This window comes from Phoenix dactylifera, chromosome 9 (genome assembly GCF_051530095.1).
Source record: "Phoenix dactylifera cultivar Ajwa chromosome 9, Ajwa_hap1_PhDact_Kaust_v1.1, whole genome shotgun sequence".
In the NCBI taxonomy this organism is placed as follows: Eukaryota; Viridiplantae; Streptophyta; class Magnoliopsida; order Arecales; family Arecaceae; genus Phoenix; species Phoenix dactylifera.
This window is the reverse complement of record NC_143198.1, coordinates 24,352,946-24,369,867: the sequence shown is the minus strand read 5'-3', so window position 1 is coordinate 24,369,867 and position 16,922 is coordinate 24,352,946. Positions and strand designations below refer to the sequence as shown.

The 16,922-nt window shown below is 37.0% G+C and overlaps 1 protein-coding gene across 2 annotated transcripts; it reads left to right on the top strand.

Moving 5' to 3' along the window:
• Positions 1–2,163: 2,163 nt before the first annotated feature.
• LOC103717090 (putative clathrin assembly protein At2g01600) lies at positions 2,164–15,115 on the top strand. 2 transcript variants are annotated; one of them, XM_008805337.6, is made up of 15 exons: positions 2,164–2,466; positions 2,622–2,691; positions 2,792–2,889; positions 5,710–5,848; positions 5,966–6,093; positions 6,381–6,473; positions 6,628–6,678; positions 7,167–7,232; positions 7,333–7,398; positions 7,581–7,661; positions 7,740–7,820; positions 11,282–11,440; positions 11,516–11,591; positions 11,677–11,798; positions 14,487–15,115. In XM_008805337.6, exons 1-15 carry the CDS (start codon positions 2,377–2,379, stop codon positions 14,838–14,840), a joined length of 1,674 nt encoding a protein of 557 aa, XP_008803559.4. In that variant the 5' UTR covers positions 2,164–2,376; the 3' UTR covers positions 14,841–15,115. The 2 variants fall into 2 exon arrangements, with proteins under 2 accessions (XP_008803559.4, XP_038987677.3); XM_039131749.3 differs by lacking the exons at positions 5,710–5,848; positions 5,966–6,093 and having other exon boundaries at positions 2,190–2,466.
• The last annotated feature ends 1,807 nt before the right edge of the window (positions 15,116–16,922 follow it).

Sequence of the window (16,922 nt, the reverse complement as noted above, 5' to 3'; positions counted from 1 at the left end):
ATCATCAGTCATTTTTCTTGCTATATCACCTGTCTGATGGAAAAGTTTAGATTCTGATGTATTTGATTTCTATGGCATTGAGTCTACCTTTTCTTTTTTCTTGTAGATGACCTATTGTACAGTCTTTTTTTTCCAGGCATTTTCCTTTTATCTATAATACTAGTATAGATAAACAAAAGTCATTATTATTATTTTTTGTTATCTTGTTGTCCCTCTATTTTTTTTGTGGTAAGAAGAGGAGCATTAGCTTAATTAAAAAAGGTTACAACATATGTACAACATAACATATAACACCAAAAGCTTAAGCAAACCAACCGAAACCTAAAATAGGTATATATTACAAGCCAAAGCAACAGTAAACAGAAGATGGAGCTCCAGAAGATAGGCCTGGAAATGAAGATCTGCCACATACCAACCAATGAATACTTTATAAGAAGGTGACCGCTTGCTAAAGTAGACACAAGCATATGAACCACAATATAAATTGAGATATAACTCCAGACATATAAAATGCGAGTAAAACTTGTCTCATTTTATAAACGTTGTTCTTTTGATTAAAATAACTATTCTTGATATAAGTACCGGGAAGAATATTGCATCCATATCAATTCAATAGATATTTCATAGTGTTTTATTCTAGGGATAGCATTAGGCTCAAATGATAAGTGTTATGGTTTCTATAAATTTTCCTATAATTAGTCATAATGTATCGGGCTTTGGAATTAATCATTTTTGGCTTCCATTATTGCTTCTTGCATCGAGTTGATCCACTAAATGGTCATGGCTACAAGCAGGTGCTCATGGTGCTTGTGAAACGTCCATTTGTATGACGTCCTCCACATAGAATTCTGAATTCATTTATAACAAATGATATGTAGTATTTGTCCACTTTTATAGTTCCCTTCATTTAAGCAAGCAATAAGTCCCACATACTTAACATACAAGAGCAATGCAATTGACGATCGTTAATGCAGCGACAAGCAATTGCAGTGTAGGTGAGCAATCTAAGGGTTCGACTGGTTAGGGTATATCAGATTACAAAATAATCTAAAGAAGTCTGAAAGTAATTTTTTTTAAAAATAATTATGAGAAAAAATAAATTTTATCATGTTTGGTTAGTAGAAAATTTATTCTAGAAAATGGTACCAAAAAAAGATTACTATGTTTTGTTAGAAATAATTTTATATGAAAATATTGTCAAATTTTCAACAATACCTCGAATAAACAATTCAAGTAATAACATTTTTTTTTTCAGTCCATTCATTAGTCTTTTATGGCCTACTTATATAAACGATGTTAATATTGGCTATTTCAATTGATGAAATATATTTACATAAGTTAGTAAATATTTTTAAATTAATTATACATATATTTGAAAATATATTTCTTATTGTAAATAAATTTTAGTATATTGTGGTATATAAATAAATATATGAATTAGTAACGAATAGATTTATCGATAATTAATAAGTATATGTTAATTATTTATAAATAAAGATACTAATATACTAAATATATCATTATTTATAAATATTATTAATCAATATATTAATTTATTTTATAATATATCAATATAATATTAATATAAAATATATTATAAAATTTAATTAATATAATACTAATATAATTAATATCAAGAAATGATATTTTTATATTACCTTCGGTCGGTAATCCAGTATAGAAAAATAAATCATCTCCTACCATTTCTGATCGCATTTATTTTATCTTCTTTCTTATAAAAGAAACGTCATTTATTTTACTATTTTATTTATTTATTTTTTATATTAAATATATAATTATATAGGATTTATTTTTCTATACTAAATTATCGTTGGTCAAACAACCAGAATTTTTTTTTTATCTTTTTTAATTAACTTATACGGATTATGATAAAGACACCCCTATTTTTTTATGACCAGAGATGCCATATCTCTGTTTTTTCGTCACTCTTTCTCGACAAATCGGGCGGTGAGGGGAGGCGGCCTTGGGACGAGATTGACGGACGAGTTGGCGTGTTTTCCAGCTTTGCTTCTGTATAATTATGGCGATCCAACGGTTCCGAGTTCTGGTGGAGGGCCCTAGAGATCATCCGACCGTTCAGATCAAACAACCATCTGTCGCCACCGCACGGAATACAGAAGCAAATAAAAAAAAAAGAATAATAATGTGAGACCGGCTCAATTATTTTCGCTCCGCACGAGGGTAGGGAGCCGAGGCAGAAAGGGCCGCGGGGCGGGGGACCGAAGACGAGAAAGGGAAACGGCGAGCACCAACACGTAATTTATCTGGAAAAAGAAAAACAGAGAAAAAAAGAAAAAGTAAATCCGGAAGGGGCGGTGCGGTTGAGGCGGAGGAAGAGGGGGAAGAGGAGGGCAGATGGCAACGCTGCAGAGCTGGCGAAAGGCATACGGCGCCCTCAAGGACACCACAACCGTCGGCCTCGCCAACCTTAACAGTGATTTCAAGGTAGATACAGATGGTTATAGATAGATTTTTTTTTTTTTTTTTTTTGATTTGTTTCTATCCAATAAAAGAAAAGAATTCCTACACCCTAAACTAACTCGATCCGATCTGATCCCTTTCGACCCGATCCGCGTGCTGCCGCCGCTGCCTGATCGGAGGACCTGGATGTTGCCATCGTCAAATCCACGAATCATGTGGAGTGCCCGCCCAAGGAGAGGCATCTCAGGAGTGCGTTCCCGTTCCCCCTTCTTCCTCCTTCGTTCCTTCTTTATTTTTGTCTTACCAGCCATATTGTTGATTCCCACCTTACTCCGATCCTGGTGTGCAGAGATCTTGGCGGCCACTTCCATGGCCCGCCCCCGTGCCGACGTTGCCTACTGCATACACGCTCTCGCCCGGCGGCTCGCCAAGACCCACAACTGGACGGTACTATTTCTTCCACCCCATCATCTGTTTCATATTCTGTTCTTATTTAATCTACTTTCATATTATTATTTCTGTCAAGTGCTTGCTGCTATTGCTCTTCTGGCACGGCCTCATTCATGTTTTGTTGATGTTTGGTTGGTGCTTTGGCTTCTCAGACATCCAATGGACAGAATTGGTCATCGAGTAGATGATCTTCTGAATCTTAGATGAGCTTTAGAAGAGCCCTTGCTTTGAAGAGTTTGAGTGGTAGTTGTTAGACCATCCATCCCATAGTTTGACATTCTTTTGTTTTAGAGTCCAGGATTAATGGCTGTGATTAGTTTAGAATAAATCTGAACTTTCAAGTATAGTAGTTGAATGTTGAGTTTATTATCAATTTTCCGTAACTTCTAAGGGGAGATTTACACATTAGTGTCGTCCTTCTCTTCTCCATCATACATTCATACTCCTTTTTTTTATTGTTCTTCACATCTCCAATCTGGCTTCTTCTAACATTGTAAATCTTAGAAGCCACTTGTGCCTCTTAGAAGACACGAGAAGAAGGGATTGAATTTTGATGTCAAGTCCCTTCAATATCAAATTCTCTTGAAAATAATTCTTGATACAAGTTGGAATTCACCTCTTATCATCTTTTACAAAATGGGTATGGAATGGAATAAGTGCTCTGATGGCGCTACTTTGGACAAGAGAATGCCTTTTTTTTTTTTATTGTCACAAAGGAAAAAGGAATTATATCACCAACCTTCAAGATTTTGAACATATGTTTTTTTATGCGAGCTTAATTCTGTATGCCACGATCAATAAATTTGTATTCTATTAAATATTTTAGAAACTATTCTCATCTGAGAAAAATAATTATTGATTCCCGAACTGTCTTAGGTGCAAACTGATAACAAGCATTCTCTTAAATAAATAACTCCTAAGATCTGAAGCATAAGGAACATAATCTTGCCACATAATTTTGCTATTTAGTGATTGAATGTGTAATTGCTACATGTCAAGTTTCTTGAACGAACCTTTGTGCCATGTAGTGATTTGACACTCTTCTATTGATTCAAGATGTTCACATATCAGCTAGAAAGGATCTTTTCTACAATAATCATGGCCTGTTGCTCAAAAGTTGGCTTTATCTTAGTTCAAATTTATGTAGTTGTGGTTCCTTTAAATGAACACCATATGTAGTTTAATGATAAATCATGTATTTTTGAACCAAAAAAAAAAATTGCATAATCGCCTTGGGATGGCCATTATTTATGTCATGTTAATAGTGTAGGCCTATCTGCTGACCTTATAGGACTTGCTTAACATCTTGGTCTATCTCATAGGACCCCAAATGAGTTCACCATGCAACCTTTATGACATGTAGAATATAGTGATTTTGCACTCTTCCATTGATACAAATGTTTACATTATCAGATCAAAAGGATCTTTTCTACCATAATCATGTGTTGTTGCTAAAAAATTGGCATTGCCTTAGTTCGATTATCTGCAGTTATGGTTCCTTTAGATGGAGCTCATCGTTAGTTTAATGATCAATTTTGTCTTAGTTCGATTCTATGCGTTCATGACTCATAACCCATTGTTACCTTGATCTTATAGGATGTGCCCTGTGTCTTAGCCTATGTCATAGGGTCCCAAGTGAGCCAATCCATGTTTATTAAGGAGAAATACATGTGCAGGAGTTTGTAGTTTCTCTATGATGACCTGCAATTTTTAGAGATTTGAGCTATTTTTTAAAATACTTATGAGCCATCAAAGTTGAAAATTCATTCTAGAAAACTTTATGTAAAACATGGACAATGCTTAAAAGCCAAAACTAAATATTTGAAGGTTTTATTGCATTGACTGGTCACATAATGGACAATTTCAAATAACATAAAGGGTTTGCTTCCACTTTGGCTTGGAAGTTTTTGTTAGGATGTATTCAAAAATTTTATACCATGCGTAATAGTGTTTTTTCTTGATTGATGTATATAACTATTCAATTTATTTGTCCTATCCTTAGAGTAGCATCCATTTTTCTCCTACTTTATGCATTGATAAGCAATTGCTCATATGTCTTTTTTCTTTAGGCATTTTAAGTATTATATATTATCATTAATGGTGTGGTTTCTGTGCTCTGATATTTATCTATGCAAATTATTTTGCCTTGTAATAAAAAAACCTTGCATTCATGTACCGCTTGATGCATTGGTAAGAATTCCTAATATATTTGATTTTTGGTTCTAGACATTTTAAATGTTATAGATTATAATTAATGGTGTTGATTGTCGGTCCTTGGGTTTTTGACAATGGAGCCCATCAAGATGCAGCCAACTGTAGTTCATAATTTAAAAGGAGGCTGCTTGACAGGATTGAGCAGATCTTACAGTTGGGACAATTAGGGGGCACATACTGAAAAGGATAAGAGAGAGAGCTTAGTAAAGTTGTAAAATGTAGAGGCTGATGGTAGAGATAAAAGAACAATGAACACCTAGCATGACCTTCCCAGAGATTTGCTTATTCATTTATGTATGTATTGTTGTGAGCTTAAGGCTGCATTTGGTTGTAGGCTAGAAGGGGGTTAAATGGAATATAAAGACCTTTTAGTCCACCTATTCCACTTTAACCTGCCAAAGACCAAAAAAACAACCTATTTATTTTGAAAGTAAAGAGGAATAGGAGAAGGTTAACCCATTTATCTGGGCTAACATTTTACACAACCAAACACGGCCCAAGTATCTCACTCTTCTGATGTTTTTTCTGCCTTAAAGTCCTTGTATACATTGCATGGAGGCGATTCCCTGTTATGATTATTGATTCCTCTCATTGGTGGTACAGGTGGCACTGAAGACACTCATAGTTATCCATAGGCTTCTTAGGGAGGGTGATCCTTCATTCCGTGAGGAGCTGCTTAATTTTTCCCAGAGGGGACGCATACTTCAATTATCAAACTTCAAGGATGATTCAAGTCCTATTGGTTATTCATCTTCGCCTGCAATAATCATGACTCAACAGCACTTCTTTGTTTGTAGTAGAGATCAGAATCCATTAGCAGTTCAGAAAGTTATATCATTCTATATTTATTACTTTGCAGCTTGGGATTGCTCTGCTTGGGTTCGCACTTATGCATTATTTTTGGAGGAAAGACTGGAATGCTTCAGGGTTTTAAAATATGATGTTGAAGCTGAGCGCTTGACAAAACCTGCTCAAGGGTCTGAAAAGGTCTAGAGAGTTATTGATCTGATCAGATTTTAATGTTTTTATTTCACTTAGGAAATAGTCTTCTGGCTATATACATACGTACCTTTTTTGAATAGTCTTCTGGCTATATACATACTTACCTTTTGTGAATAGTTTCCTGGTTATATACATACTTACCTTTTATGGATCTGATCAGATTGTAACGTTTTTATTTCACTTAGCAAATAATCTCCTAGGTATCTACATACTTACCTTGCAGATTGTAATATTGTCTCTTTTATGATTGTTTTGATGAATTTTGTTGTCAGGGTCACAGTAAAACTAGAGAATTGGATAGTGAAGACTTGTTGGAGCAATTGCCTGCTTTACAGCAGTTATTATATCGTCTTATTGGATGCCATGTAATTGTTTCTGCCACTTCTCTAGGATCATAAGTTTTATTCTAGAGTTGATAGATTAGAAGTGACCAAATGATATTTTTAAAAGAAAGATCATCTTTTTTCTCAAATTATGTGATCAATCCACATTAATATTGGTTTCTGGTTTGATGTGCAGCCGGAAGGGGCTGCTGTGAGCAATTATGTGGTACAATATGCTCTAGCCCTGGTAAGCCTACCATTTGAGCCACCCTACATTTTTTTACTTTGAAGCATGCTAATTTTTGTTAAGAACAGCAAGTATAATGAGAATTAGTACAGTAAGTGACTGCCAAAATGCTTCATCTACCTCATATATGAATAAGTTGGCTGTTGAATATCCAGTTACTTTGGATTTTTAGGTCTCATTATTTTCCCTTACTTGGTTCAGCTCAGCTGTATCAATCTTATTCCCAAAAAATGCTTCGGCATGGACACAGGAAACTAGGATTTACTCATTTATTTAAAAAAAGATTAAATAGTTTTGGTGTTATTTCAATATTTGGTCATATTTTTTCTTTTCTGTATTAGGACCCATGAACAAAGGATCATACTAAGATCCCTTTCTGATGCAACATCATCTTTATGTCTTATCCTTCACATATTCCGCAATGCTACATCCAAATATTAGAAAAGTAATATTTGACCATGCTTCTTCTGGTATCATAATGTTAACAGGTGTTGAAAGAGAGCTTTAAAATTTATTGTGCTATTAATGATGGAATTATCAACCTTGTTGATAAGGTATATAACATTCATTGGTTGTTCAGATCATATATTCAAGGTGATTCACAAAAACTTTCAATAATTTTTTTCTTAAATCTCTATTTTCTCCTTATTTCAGTTTTTTGAGATGCCAAGACATGAAGCAATTAAAGCTCTTGATATCTACAAGAGAGCTGGACAACAGGTAGTCCTGTCATCTCACATTTAAATTACATCATGCTGTGTATTTCTGTGACAGTACCTGCCCCCCTCCCTCCCCTCCTCCCTTCTTTTTCCAGGTTGGCCATGTAGAGGTCTTGTTAGAGCAATGCAATATAAGGTTTATAAGTTTCGGCTATTGAAGAAAGTTGTTTCTTGATCTTGCAGGCTGGAAGTCTTTCTGATTTTTATGAAGTTTGTCGGGGAGTAGAACTTGCTAGAAATTTCCAATTTCCAAACTTGAGAGAGGTACGAATGATAATAACATGGTTCTAGTGGTTTTCACATCTTCTTAGGGTTCTCATTTTCTTAATAATCATCTTGCAGCCCCCACAATCATTTCTTGTAACCATGGAAGAATATATAAGGGAGGCTCCGCGAGTGGTTTCGGTTTCCAGAGAGCCATTGGTTAGTTAATCATTTACCCCCTTTTCCTTCCAAATTGATCGTAAATCTTGGATGTATATTTTAGTTGATTTAACTCGTTTTATATGTCTCAATTACTTTTAGTACCAAAGGAATATGCTTATCAAATGCTTTTATTTCCTGTTGTGCTTATGCCTTTGATGTACGCCCTGGTATCTTATAATACATACCATTTGGTCAGTGTAGCATCATAGCAGGATGTCCTGATTTTTTACCATGCGTGCTAAACAGAAATTCAAGCTTTTAAGATAGGTTGGAGAAGCTTTGCAATTCTTGCGTTATTGACAATATAAATCACAAATCTGAGGGAAGAAAATTTTCTAATATATGCACAACATTTGTTTCTTCAATACCACAAAACGTGGACCATAGATTATAAATATCATTTAAAAAGCTCATTTGAGTCTTACGTTGCATCACACCTGTAAGTGAGACACTATGAATTCTTCATAAACTATAGATGTTATTAAAAAGGCTTATCATATCTCATATCGTTCCTTTAAGTAAGACTCTCTAAGAATGCCTAACATTAGCTGGTAAGACTAAATGAAGTGACACATACGGACACTACAGAGAGACTTATCTAAGATGTATGCCTTTCACGTGATTTAATACCTTTTATGGGAGGATTTGATTGGGGTCTGGTTGTGATTAACAAATAGAATGGAAGAAATGGTCACATACTCACATGTGTGTGTACATGTACAGGTATATTGCTTGTGTGCTCACGTGCTGGACTTAAATAATATAGGATATGCTATATATATATATATGTATATATATGTTGGACTCAAGTGTAGCCAAGTCTGGCTCTCTCTCTCTCTCTCTCTCTCTCTCTCACAAAGTTCCGTCACAGACCGCTCTACATTCAGCCACGCCACAATGACTTGCAAAGCACTATGGACGGGATGAAATCCAGCAGATGTATGTATGTGTGTGTCTATATATATATATAGAGAGAGAGGGAGAGAACTACTATGCTCCATTCTAATGGATTTGGAAGCAAATCTGCTTGCCTCCGGAGTTGTCCGATCACACACCAATCCTGAAGTAATAAGAGCCCCAATTTACAGGTTAACACGAGCCGTTAAAAAAAGCATTAATGGGATGGGGCATTCTACCCAGGTCCACGCCCGTCCCTTGGTACGTTGCTCGTACACTCCCACCCTCTCTCTCCATTACAACATAGCCACGTTTCAAACAAAAATTATTAATTATTGGGACCCATGTCTCTGATATTTCTGTAATGCTTCTGTTTATCATCATAGACTAAGTGTTTATTTTGAAGGGTTTGTGTTTATTAGGAAGGGGTTAGTATTTATTCTTCGGGTGTTTCTGTTTATTTTTGGAGGGGAGCGCAGGAAGGTAGTGAGCACCCTCTCCATGGCCTGATTGTGTTTATTCCCACAAGGTTTGTGGTTATTCTACACTACTTTATGTTTACTGCATCTAAACTTTGTTTTTATCCTCCGTCCTTGATGTTTATTGTGAGTGAGTGAGCCCTGACCTGACCAAGGGTGGGAGGTCAAGTTTCTATTTATTTCTTCTACGGTGTTTCTATTTATTGGCACAGATTAGGTATTTACCCTAGAGGGTTTGTGTTTATTCTTTGGATGTTTCTGTTTGTTTCTACAAGGGAGTGCATGTTTCTATTTGCCCATGGCTAGTTTGTGTTTACTTTTAGAAATTAAAGTAGTGGGTCCCAGCAATTAATGAAGTGGCCAATCTGCAGGTGGATTTTCTTTTTTGAAATGATAACGGATGTGAGATCTTTAGCTACTTGTATCGATTTGCCACAGTGTGGTTAGATACAATGCGACAGACTCAACTGTTGCAGTACTTTAGAGGAAAGGGAAAATGATTCTAGTATCGAGGGATGGGCGTGGATGTGGGTAGCACATCCCATCCCATTAATTCTTCTTTTTTTCCCTTAACGGCTACTGTTAACCGGTTAATTCGGTCCCTTGTTACTTCAGGATTAGTGTGGGATTAGACGGCTCCGGAAGCGACCGGATTTGCTTCCGGATCCATTCGAATGGAGTGCATCTCTCTCTCTCTCTCTATATATATATATATATATATATATATTATATCTCTTTATCTCTCTCTCTCTCTCTCTATATATATATATATATATTGCTTGCGTGCTCACATGCTAGACTTAAATACTATAGGATATGCTACTGTATTAAGCGTTACACAACCAGCTGGAAGTTGGTTGTAAGCACTGTACCAAGGACCATATTGGCAAAGGGAACCAAGTGATATGTATTAATATGGCTGCTACACCCTTAGTACAATCTTTTTGACCTCCAAAATCAGCTTTGGGTTTTTTACCATGTTATCTTAATATATGTTTTTGTATGAAATTAGGTGGGCCTATCAAATCAACTGTCCTGGTTGTAGTTTCCTCTTTGTGCTGAGGTCAGCAACATGCATATTTATCACATTATTGGAATCTAAAATACATGTAACATATGGGTATTAGAATTGGCAATTTAGTTACAATTTGGTTATGGAAATCATTGAACTACTTACAGCAATGGATGTATGCTAAGGGACTTTATACGCACACAAGTTTTGATGTGGAGTTTTTATATATATATATATATATATCCAAGTCTTGATATGTAGTTTCTACTATCTTTCATGCTTCTTTTTTCTTTTTGGGGTGGGGGTGGTGGGACTGTCATTGAGCCATTCTTATAATCTTAGAAAAGGACAGCCGAGGGCATCAGTGTGGAGTTTCTACTCCAGTAACTAAGACTTGTTGCCATCTTCTTACGGTGGTATGAAATAAAATTTGTCCGTATCTATGCCACATCTAAGGATCTAGTCACTAGAACCTTGGTTCTCCCTTGATTGCTCATAGCAGCTGGCTGAATTTTTCCTATAACTGTTCTTTCGGATCATGAGTACCCTATACCATGTCAAACATCTGATGCTTTTAATAACTGATACTGTAATGAGTGATAATGAAAAACATCACTTCACTACTGCCTGTTGAGTGTTTTTGTTACATGAGATCATCGCTTTGTTAGGGAACCATCTCCAATAGGGAGGGAGAGGCACGAGGTATAAAGGTTGGTGGGAAAATCACCATGGTGAAAGAGGGTGGTGGGTTATAGTGAAGGTGGCTACCATTGGTGGATAAGTTGGTTTCTTGTTGGTCATATTGTATGACAAGCTATGAAAATTTTAAGCTATAAGGGTTGCTTAGAATTATGCAAGTAAAACATGATCGGGAAATTGGGCTGTAATCCCAATTTAATCCTATTTCTGAAATCTGGTTCAGTTTTTGTTTTTGCTGGACTGACTCTATTTCATATATTTCATTAACTTTTTTTAATCAAATGAGTAACATATCTTTTGACATTGTATTGTCGAGTAATCAGACTAATTGTACTTCAAGCAATTTATATGAAGTTCTTGTTTTGAGTTAGGAGTTTCCAGAGAGACTTCTTTTGACATACAAACCGGAAACAACTCCTGCGCCCTTAGAGGAGGAAAACCCATCCCTTGATGAACCCAAACCAACACCATCTAATGTTGAAGTTGCATCTCCTCAAAAGGCAGTGACTGAAGATGCTGGAGACCTACTGGTAACTCTTTAAGAAGAATGTGATATTGTCTTGTCTCTTTCTGTACCGTTTGTAAATCTCTTCCTGATTGCATAGGGATTACATGAAACAAATCCTGGTGCATCTGCAATAGAGGAAAGCAATGCATTAGCCTTGGCCATTGTTCCATCTGGTGCGTTTAGTTATTTCTTTTTTGTAGTGCATTTATAAGTTATTTCTTTACATCATAGTTAATATTTATTATGGTTGTTTGGCAGGCGGTGCTCCTTCCAGTGATTCTGGTATGGTGCAAGAAAAAGGATTTGATCCATCAGGATGGGAACTTGCCCTTGTTACTACTCCTAGTAGCAACAATTCATCTATGGTTGAAAACCAGTTGGTTGGTTCCTCTGCATCCCTCTTTCGTTAATATACTAGCTAATTTAATACTTTCGTAGCATTGTTGTGTATTTGATCAAGGGAATACTTCTTCTAGCTGGAATAATTTTGCATCATTACTAATACATGTGGAACCTTAAAACCTTCTAAAAGCCTAGCAGAAGTACAGGTTGTATGTCCTTTGGTTTTTTTTTTTAAATTTTTCTATAAGAGGTATGGTGGATCATGCTACCATCTAGATTTGAACCCAGAGCTCTCCCAGTGCATGCAGTAAGGAGAGAGAGGTGCCAAACCCATGAGCTAAGTGCTGTTGGCAAGTCTTATGGTCAGGTTTGATCATTTCCTGGGAGAAAGTTTTTACTTTTTTAGTACTATCATTGTTGATCATGATGATCATTCACTGCTCTCTGCCTACCCTGCAAGTGTTGCAGAAGATATTCGTGTCAACAACCCATTGGACTTGCGAGCAAGCAGTCTGTCATAATAAGGTATCCAGCACATCTAATAAGATAGCCTGATGGATCTTAAACTTAGGGTGACCTACCTTGTCATGATTATTAGATCTCCCTCAGAATGCTTGTAAGCATCACACTTACGTAGTTATTGAGATGCAGCCATCTAGTCTAGACTCCCGAAATGCCATGTCTAAAATTGTTATGTTTTGGGTCTTAACTCATAACTCAATCTCTTTGTGGATCTCTTGCTTGATGGCATATAACCTTGTTGCTAGAATATGCACTGAGCAATACTTGCCCAAGGGTTTCGCCTTGCCTAATGAGCATGATGGATCCATTGTTATTGGTGATGTCATATAGTTACTTCTTGGCTTTAAGGACTTGCTTGTAATTATCATCCCCAGTGACTTTAGTATGTGTGGACACTTGATCCTAGATTTTGAGACACAGTCCTACAACATATCTAGGAGTTTTTTTGCCTCATTACCAGGAAGTATGTTACTTAGGGTCAACAAATCAAACTCCTAGATGCATTTCCTCATTGTCTTGTTGCTGCGGTTCAATGCTGTTAAGTCTTTAATAGAGGATATGATCAGATTGCGAGTACTTTCTTTTGATTTGTCTTATTTTGTTCAAAGCTGAGAATCCTGGACTAAATAATAGATGGATATAATCTGAGTACTTTCTTTTTTGGACTCTGATGGTTTCAACTTCTTTCCACCATGCTGATGCCATGCTTTTCTGTTGGTGGTAATGAATTTCAATCTTTAGTCTTTTGAGTTGTTTCTACTCAGATTTGTGCTACCAAACCAACTAGGACTTAATTGGATCAAGGTGACCTCTAAAGCCATCAATCTCAATGCACGTCATAGGACCCACCTACTGCCCTAACCAACTTATACTCAGAACCAACATATGATGCTAGATATGAATATCTGAGGACTAGGGACGTCCTCCAAGTTAGAGCTCAAATTGTTGCAACCTGTATGGTTTCGTAGCATACATCTAGGTTGTAAATAAAATGGGCCCCAAATTCATAGGGTCCATTGTTTTTTCCTTGGTCTGAAGAATGGTTCATGCTATTGTATGGTATGCCCTGTATGAGGCACACCGAGGTATGTGTGTGCCATACCTAGGCTTGTTGATGAACCATGAGACTTGAGTTAATATGGGGATATGGGGGTGTACCATGATATGTATTGTGCTGATAAGTGATTGATGCTCCTGTATCATGGTACTTCAAAACTAGCAACTTTGTCAAGGAATAGGATGATTTCTTAATGATGTTCTTGTTGGTCTCTAGGGCCCAAAGTGTTCTCCATTGTGTTTTGGCCATTGTTCTGAAAAAGCAACTTTGATAGTGCATTTAAAGGCCCTAATTATCTAGGCAAATTTTGAGTAGCTAAGTACCAAGTACTCTATGGCCGTGGTTGTGCTTGGGCACTACACTGCTTTCCACTTCTTGTGGTCATGATCAAGGTTCATCGTTTCGGTATCGGACCCCATACTGGTACCACACTAGCATAGTGTCGGTACGGTATGGTACGGAGTTTTTTTTGGCATACAGAGTGTCGGTATGCTATCCGTAGCGGGTACCGGCATCAAATTGGTACGGTACGGTATGCCCTATAGAATCCTGGACTAAATATATGTTATGTGCCTTCAGTGCCAGTATCATTGCATGGGAAGACAATATTCAAGATAGTGTGTATTTTATCTGGTATAATGGTGTTTTAAAAGAATGTTTTATCAGTGTAATAGCATTAGGAATATGCCGCTGCATTTGTTATTATGATTCCAAGGTGTAAGACTTCTCTTTTGAAGGCCATATACTTGGAGCATCTGTGAACAGTCTAATTAGATTCATGTCCTTCACAACTCTTTTCAGAAAGATATCAAGAGATGCAAAAATAAATTGAATGCTTCTTGCAAATGAAAGTACATATGTGAGTTAGACATCATAACAAGGGCAGTTGGAAAAGGAGAAAGAAGGGCAAGTCCCTCAGAGCAGTACTTAGATTTTATGTTAATATTGACATCCAAACTGTGTTCATCATATACTTTTCCCCATCTTTAGTTGGTTATACCTCTGTTAACTTGTCTTTAGTTGGTTATACCTATGTTAATATTGATATTCCATCTCTGGGTATTTTAAGGAAGATTAGAGACACCTCTTCTGTTATGTTTGCTGTATGAGAATATATCAGGTGAAGGCATCTGTTGATAATTGGCAGGGTGGTGGTTTTGACAAGCTCACATTAGATAGTCTCTATGATGAGGCAACATATAGACAACAGCAGCAGCAGCAATTCTATGGAGCATCAGCTCCAAATCCTTTCTTGTCAGCTGATCCATTCATGATGTCGAACCAAGTAGCTGCCCCTCCATCTGTTCAAATGGCTGCCATGGCTCAGCAGCAGCAACAAATGTCCATGATGGCGCCGCCAAATCCCTTTGCTCAGCCCATCCCCCAGCAGCATGTGGTCATTGGGGCTGCACCAAATCCCTTTGGTGATGTTGGTTTTGGAGCTTTCCCAGCAAATAACCCTCAACACCAGAGCAATCCATTCGGTACACAACTGCTGTAATGCGAGGAATGCCTGTATCTTCTACACCACACCATTTTTTGTGTGCAATATCTTGCGAATTGTCTGTCTGAAATGGCTATAACGTGTTGTTTGGATTGTAAAGAAACGGGAAGTATGTAATGATATAAAATGTATGGGAGCTACCAGCCATAGATGTGCTTTGATTTGGAGCGTCTGTGTGCTGTACCTGGTTGTAGAGTTGCTGGCTTGCTGCCTTACAAATCAAGCACCAGTAAGCAGACTCGTCTGAGTACAATGAATAATGATTAAGACAATCGCAAGTATGGTTTGCATTGTTTTCAGATTTTTTTTAACCGTCAGAAAAAGTCATGCCATGCAAAAATTGAACTGATGGGTAAGCAGCTGAATTGTTGAGTTGGTGTAATACACTAATGCCTGTCTTCCTGGGAAGGGTCCTGCAGGGTGTCCTACTCTGAGGATTCTGATAACTAGGTAGGTGTGTATCAGATGATTTTTATGATCTGATGATTGAATCAGACTGAAAATGGTCAGGGTAAATTGAGGAGATTGGTTAATAAATCATAAGTTTGCGTCTCAAATTATGTTTCCTTAATGGCATGGTATGGTCAAATTTATATACGACTAATTAGTAATAATAATAATAATTAATTCTTTTAAATTTCAATTATAACAATTTATATATACATTTACTGTGACATGGTGAGTTGGAGTACAGGGAAGTAGGGTTGGAAATGGTCCGTGCTTACATAGCCGGCTTCAGGTCAGGCTTGGGGCTAGGCTTGAGTTTGGTTGGTTCAGTTTTAGGCTAAAACATAGGACCCAAATAAAGTTTGGGGCTGGGGTTGATGCTCGGCTTAATTTAGGCATGGCCCGAAGTCCGAGGTTGATTTCTGGCCCGAAGCCTGAGCTTGGAGCTTGGCCCAATCTTGGCTCAAATTGGCCAATTAGGTTAAAGAATTTCGGATCAGTCGAGCTAATCGGGGTTAGGCCCAGCCTTTTGAATCAAACAAGCTTATTTGGTTAGGCTCGATTGATCCTTGGCCCAAGCTTGGGCTCGGCTTAGGTTGCAATTTGAAAAGAAATTTTGGATCTAAGGCCTGCCGGAAGCTCACAAGAGTTTGTGCCAAGCTCGGCAGGTCTGTGGCCTAGCCAGCCTGGCCCAATTCCAACCCTGATGGAGAATCATCTTCCTTCTAACATTTTGTTTAATATAGTGTATGGAGCATTGGAATCATGAATATGCCATTAAGTCGACTAATAATTACATCCACATAATATTAAAAAAAATGTCATCCCATATTAATCCCTACTATCATAAAGCAAACCGCACATCTCATAGTTTCAATCATCACCACTCCCTTGTATTGGTGCCCATGAAGTCAAATTAATTGGAATACATATAAATGACTATAGGCGTCCACTAAATGCATCTTTCTTATAAACAGAGCACATCAATCGCACGTGTCACGGACAGGCATAATATTAGAAGAATTTATTTTCACTAACTTTTTGATGCAGGACAACTGCGAAGGAGAAGGAACGGGGAAGAAGAAGAGAGGAAAGAAGAGAAGAGAGAAAGAGGAAGAAGAAAGGAGACTAATTTTCATTTATTGTTCATTAAAACTCTAAACATGAGGATGGACCCATATATATAGGGTCACAAAATAACAAATAAACCCCTATAAATAAAACAATTCAAAAAAGATACTAAAATGACAATATGCAAATAAATCCAATCAATATAAAATAAATCCAACTAAAATAAATCAATCTAAAATAAAATCAGGCTGGCTGAATCGGCTGGGACCAGCGGAGCTGGCTGGATCCTATGACGACCGGTTGATCTGGTATTGGTGTTCGCACCACTTCCTCTTTCACATCTTTCACGATCTCATCGAGTTCTGTCTCAAAAATCCTAGCTAGATTCTCCCACTTCAGCTTATCTTGACTTCGTTGCATCTTGGCAAGCTCGTGACCCACTGCGTCTTACCAATTTCCTAAAAGTAAATGGTATTTTTTTCACGATTATCTTGTTAAACATGCATTGGATTGATTGGGATTAGGTCCTAACTCAGGTCAGTTGCGGATTAGATCACAAGG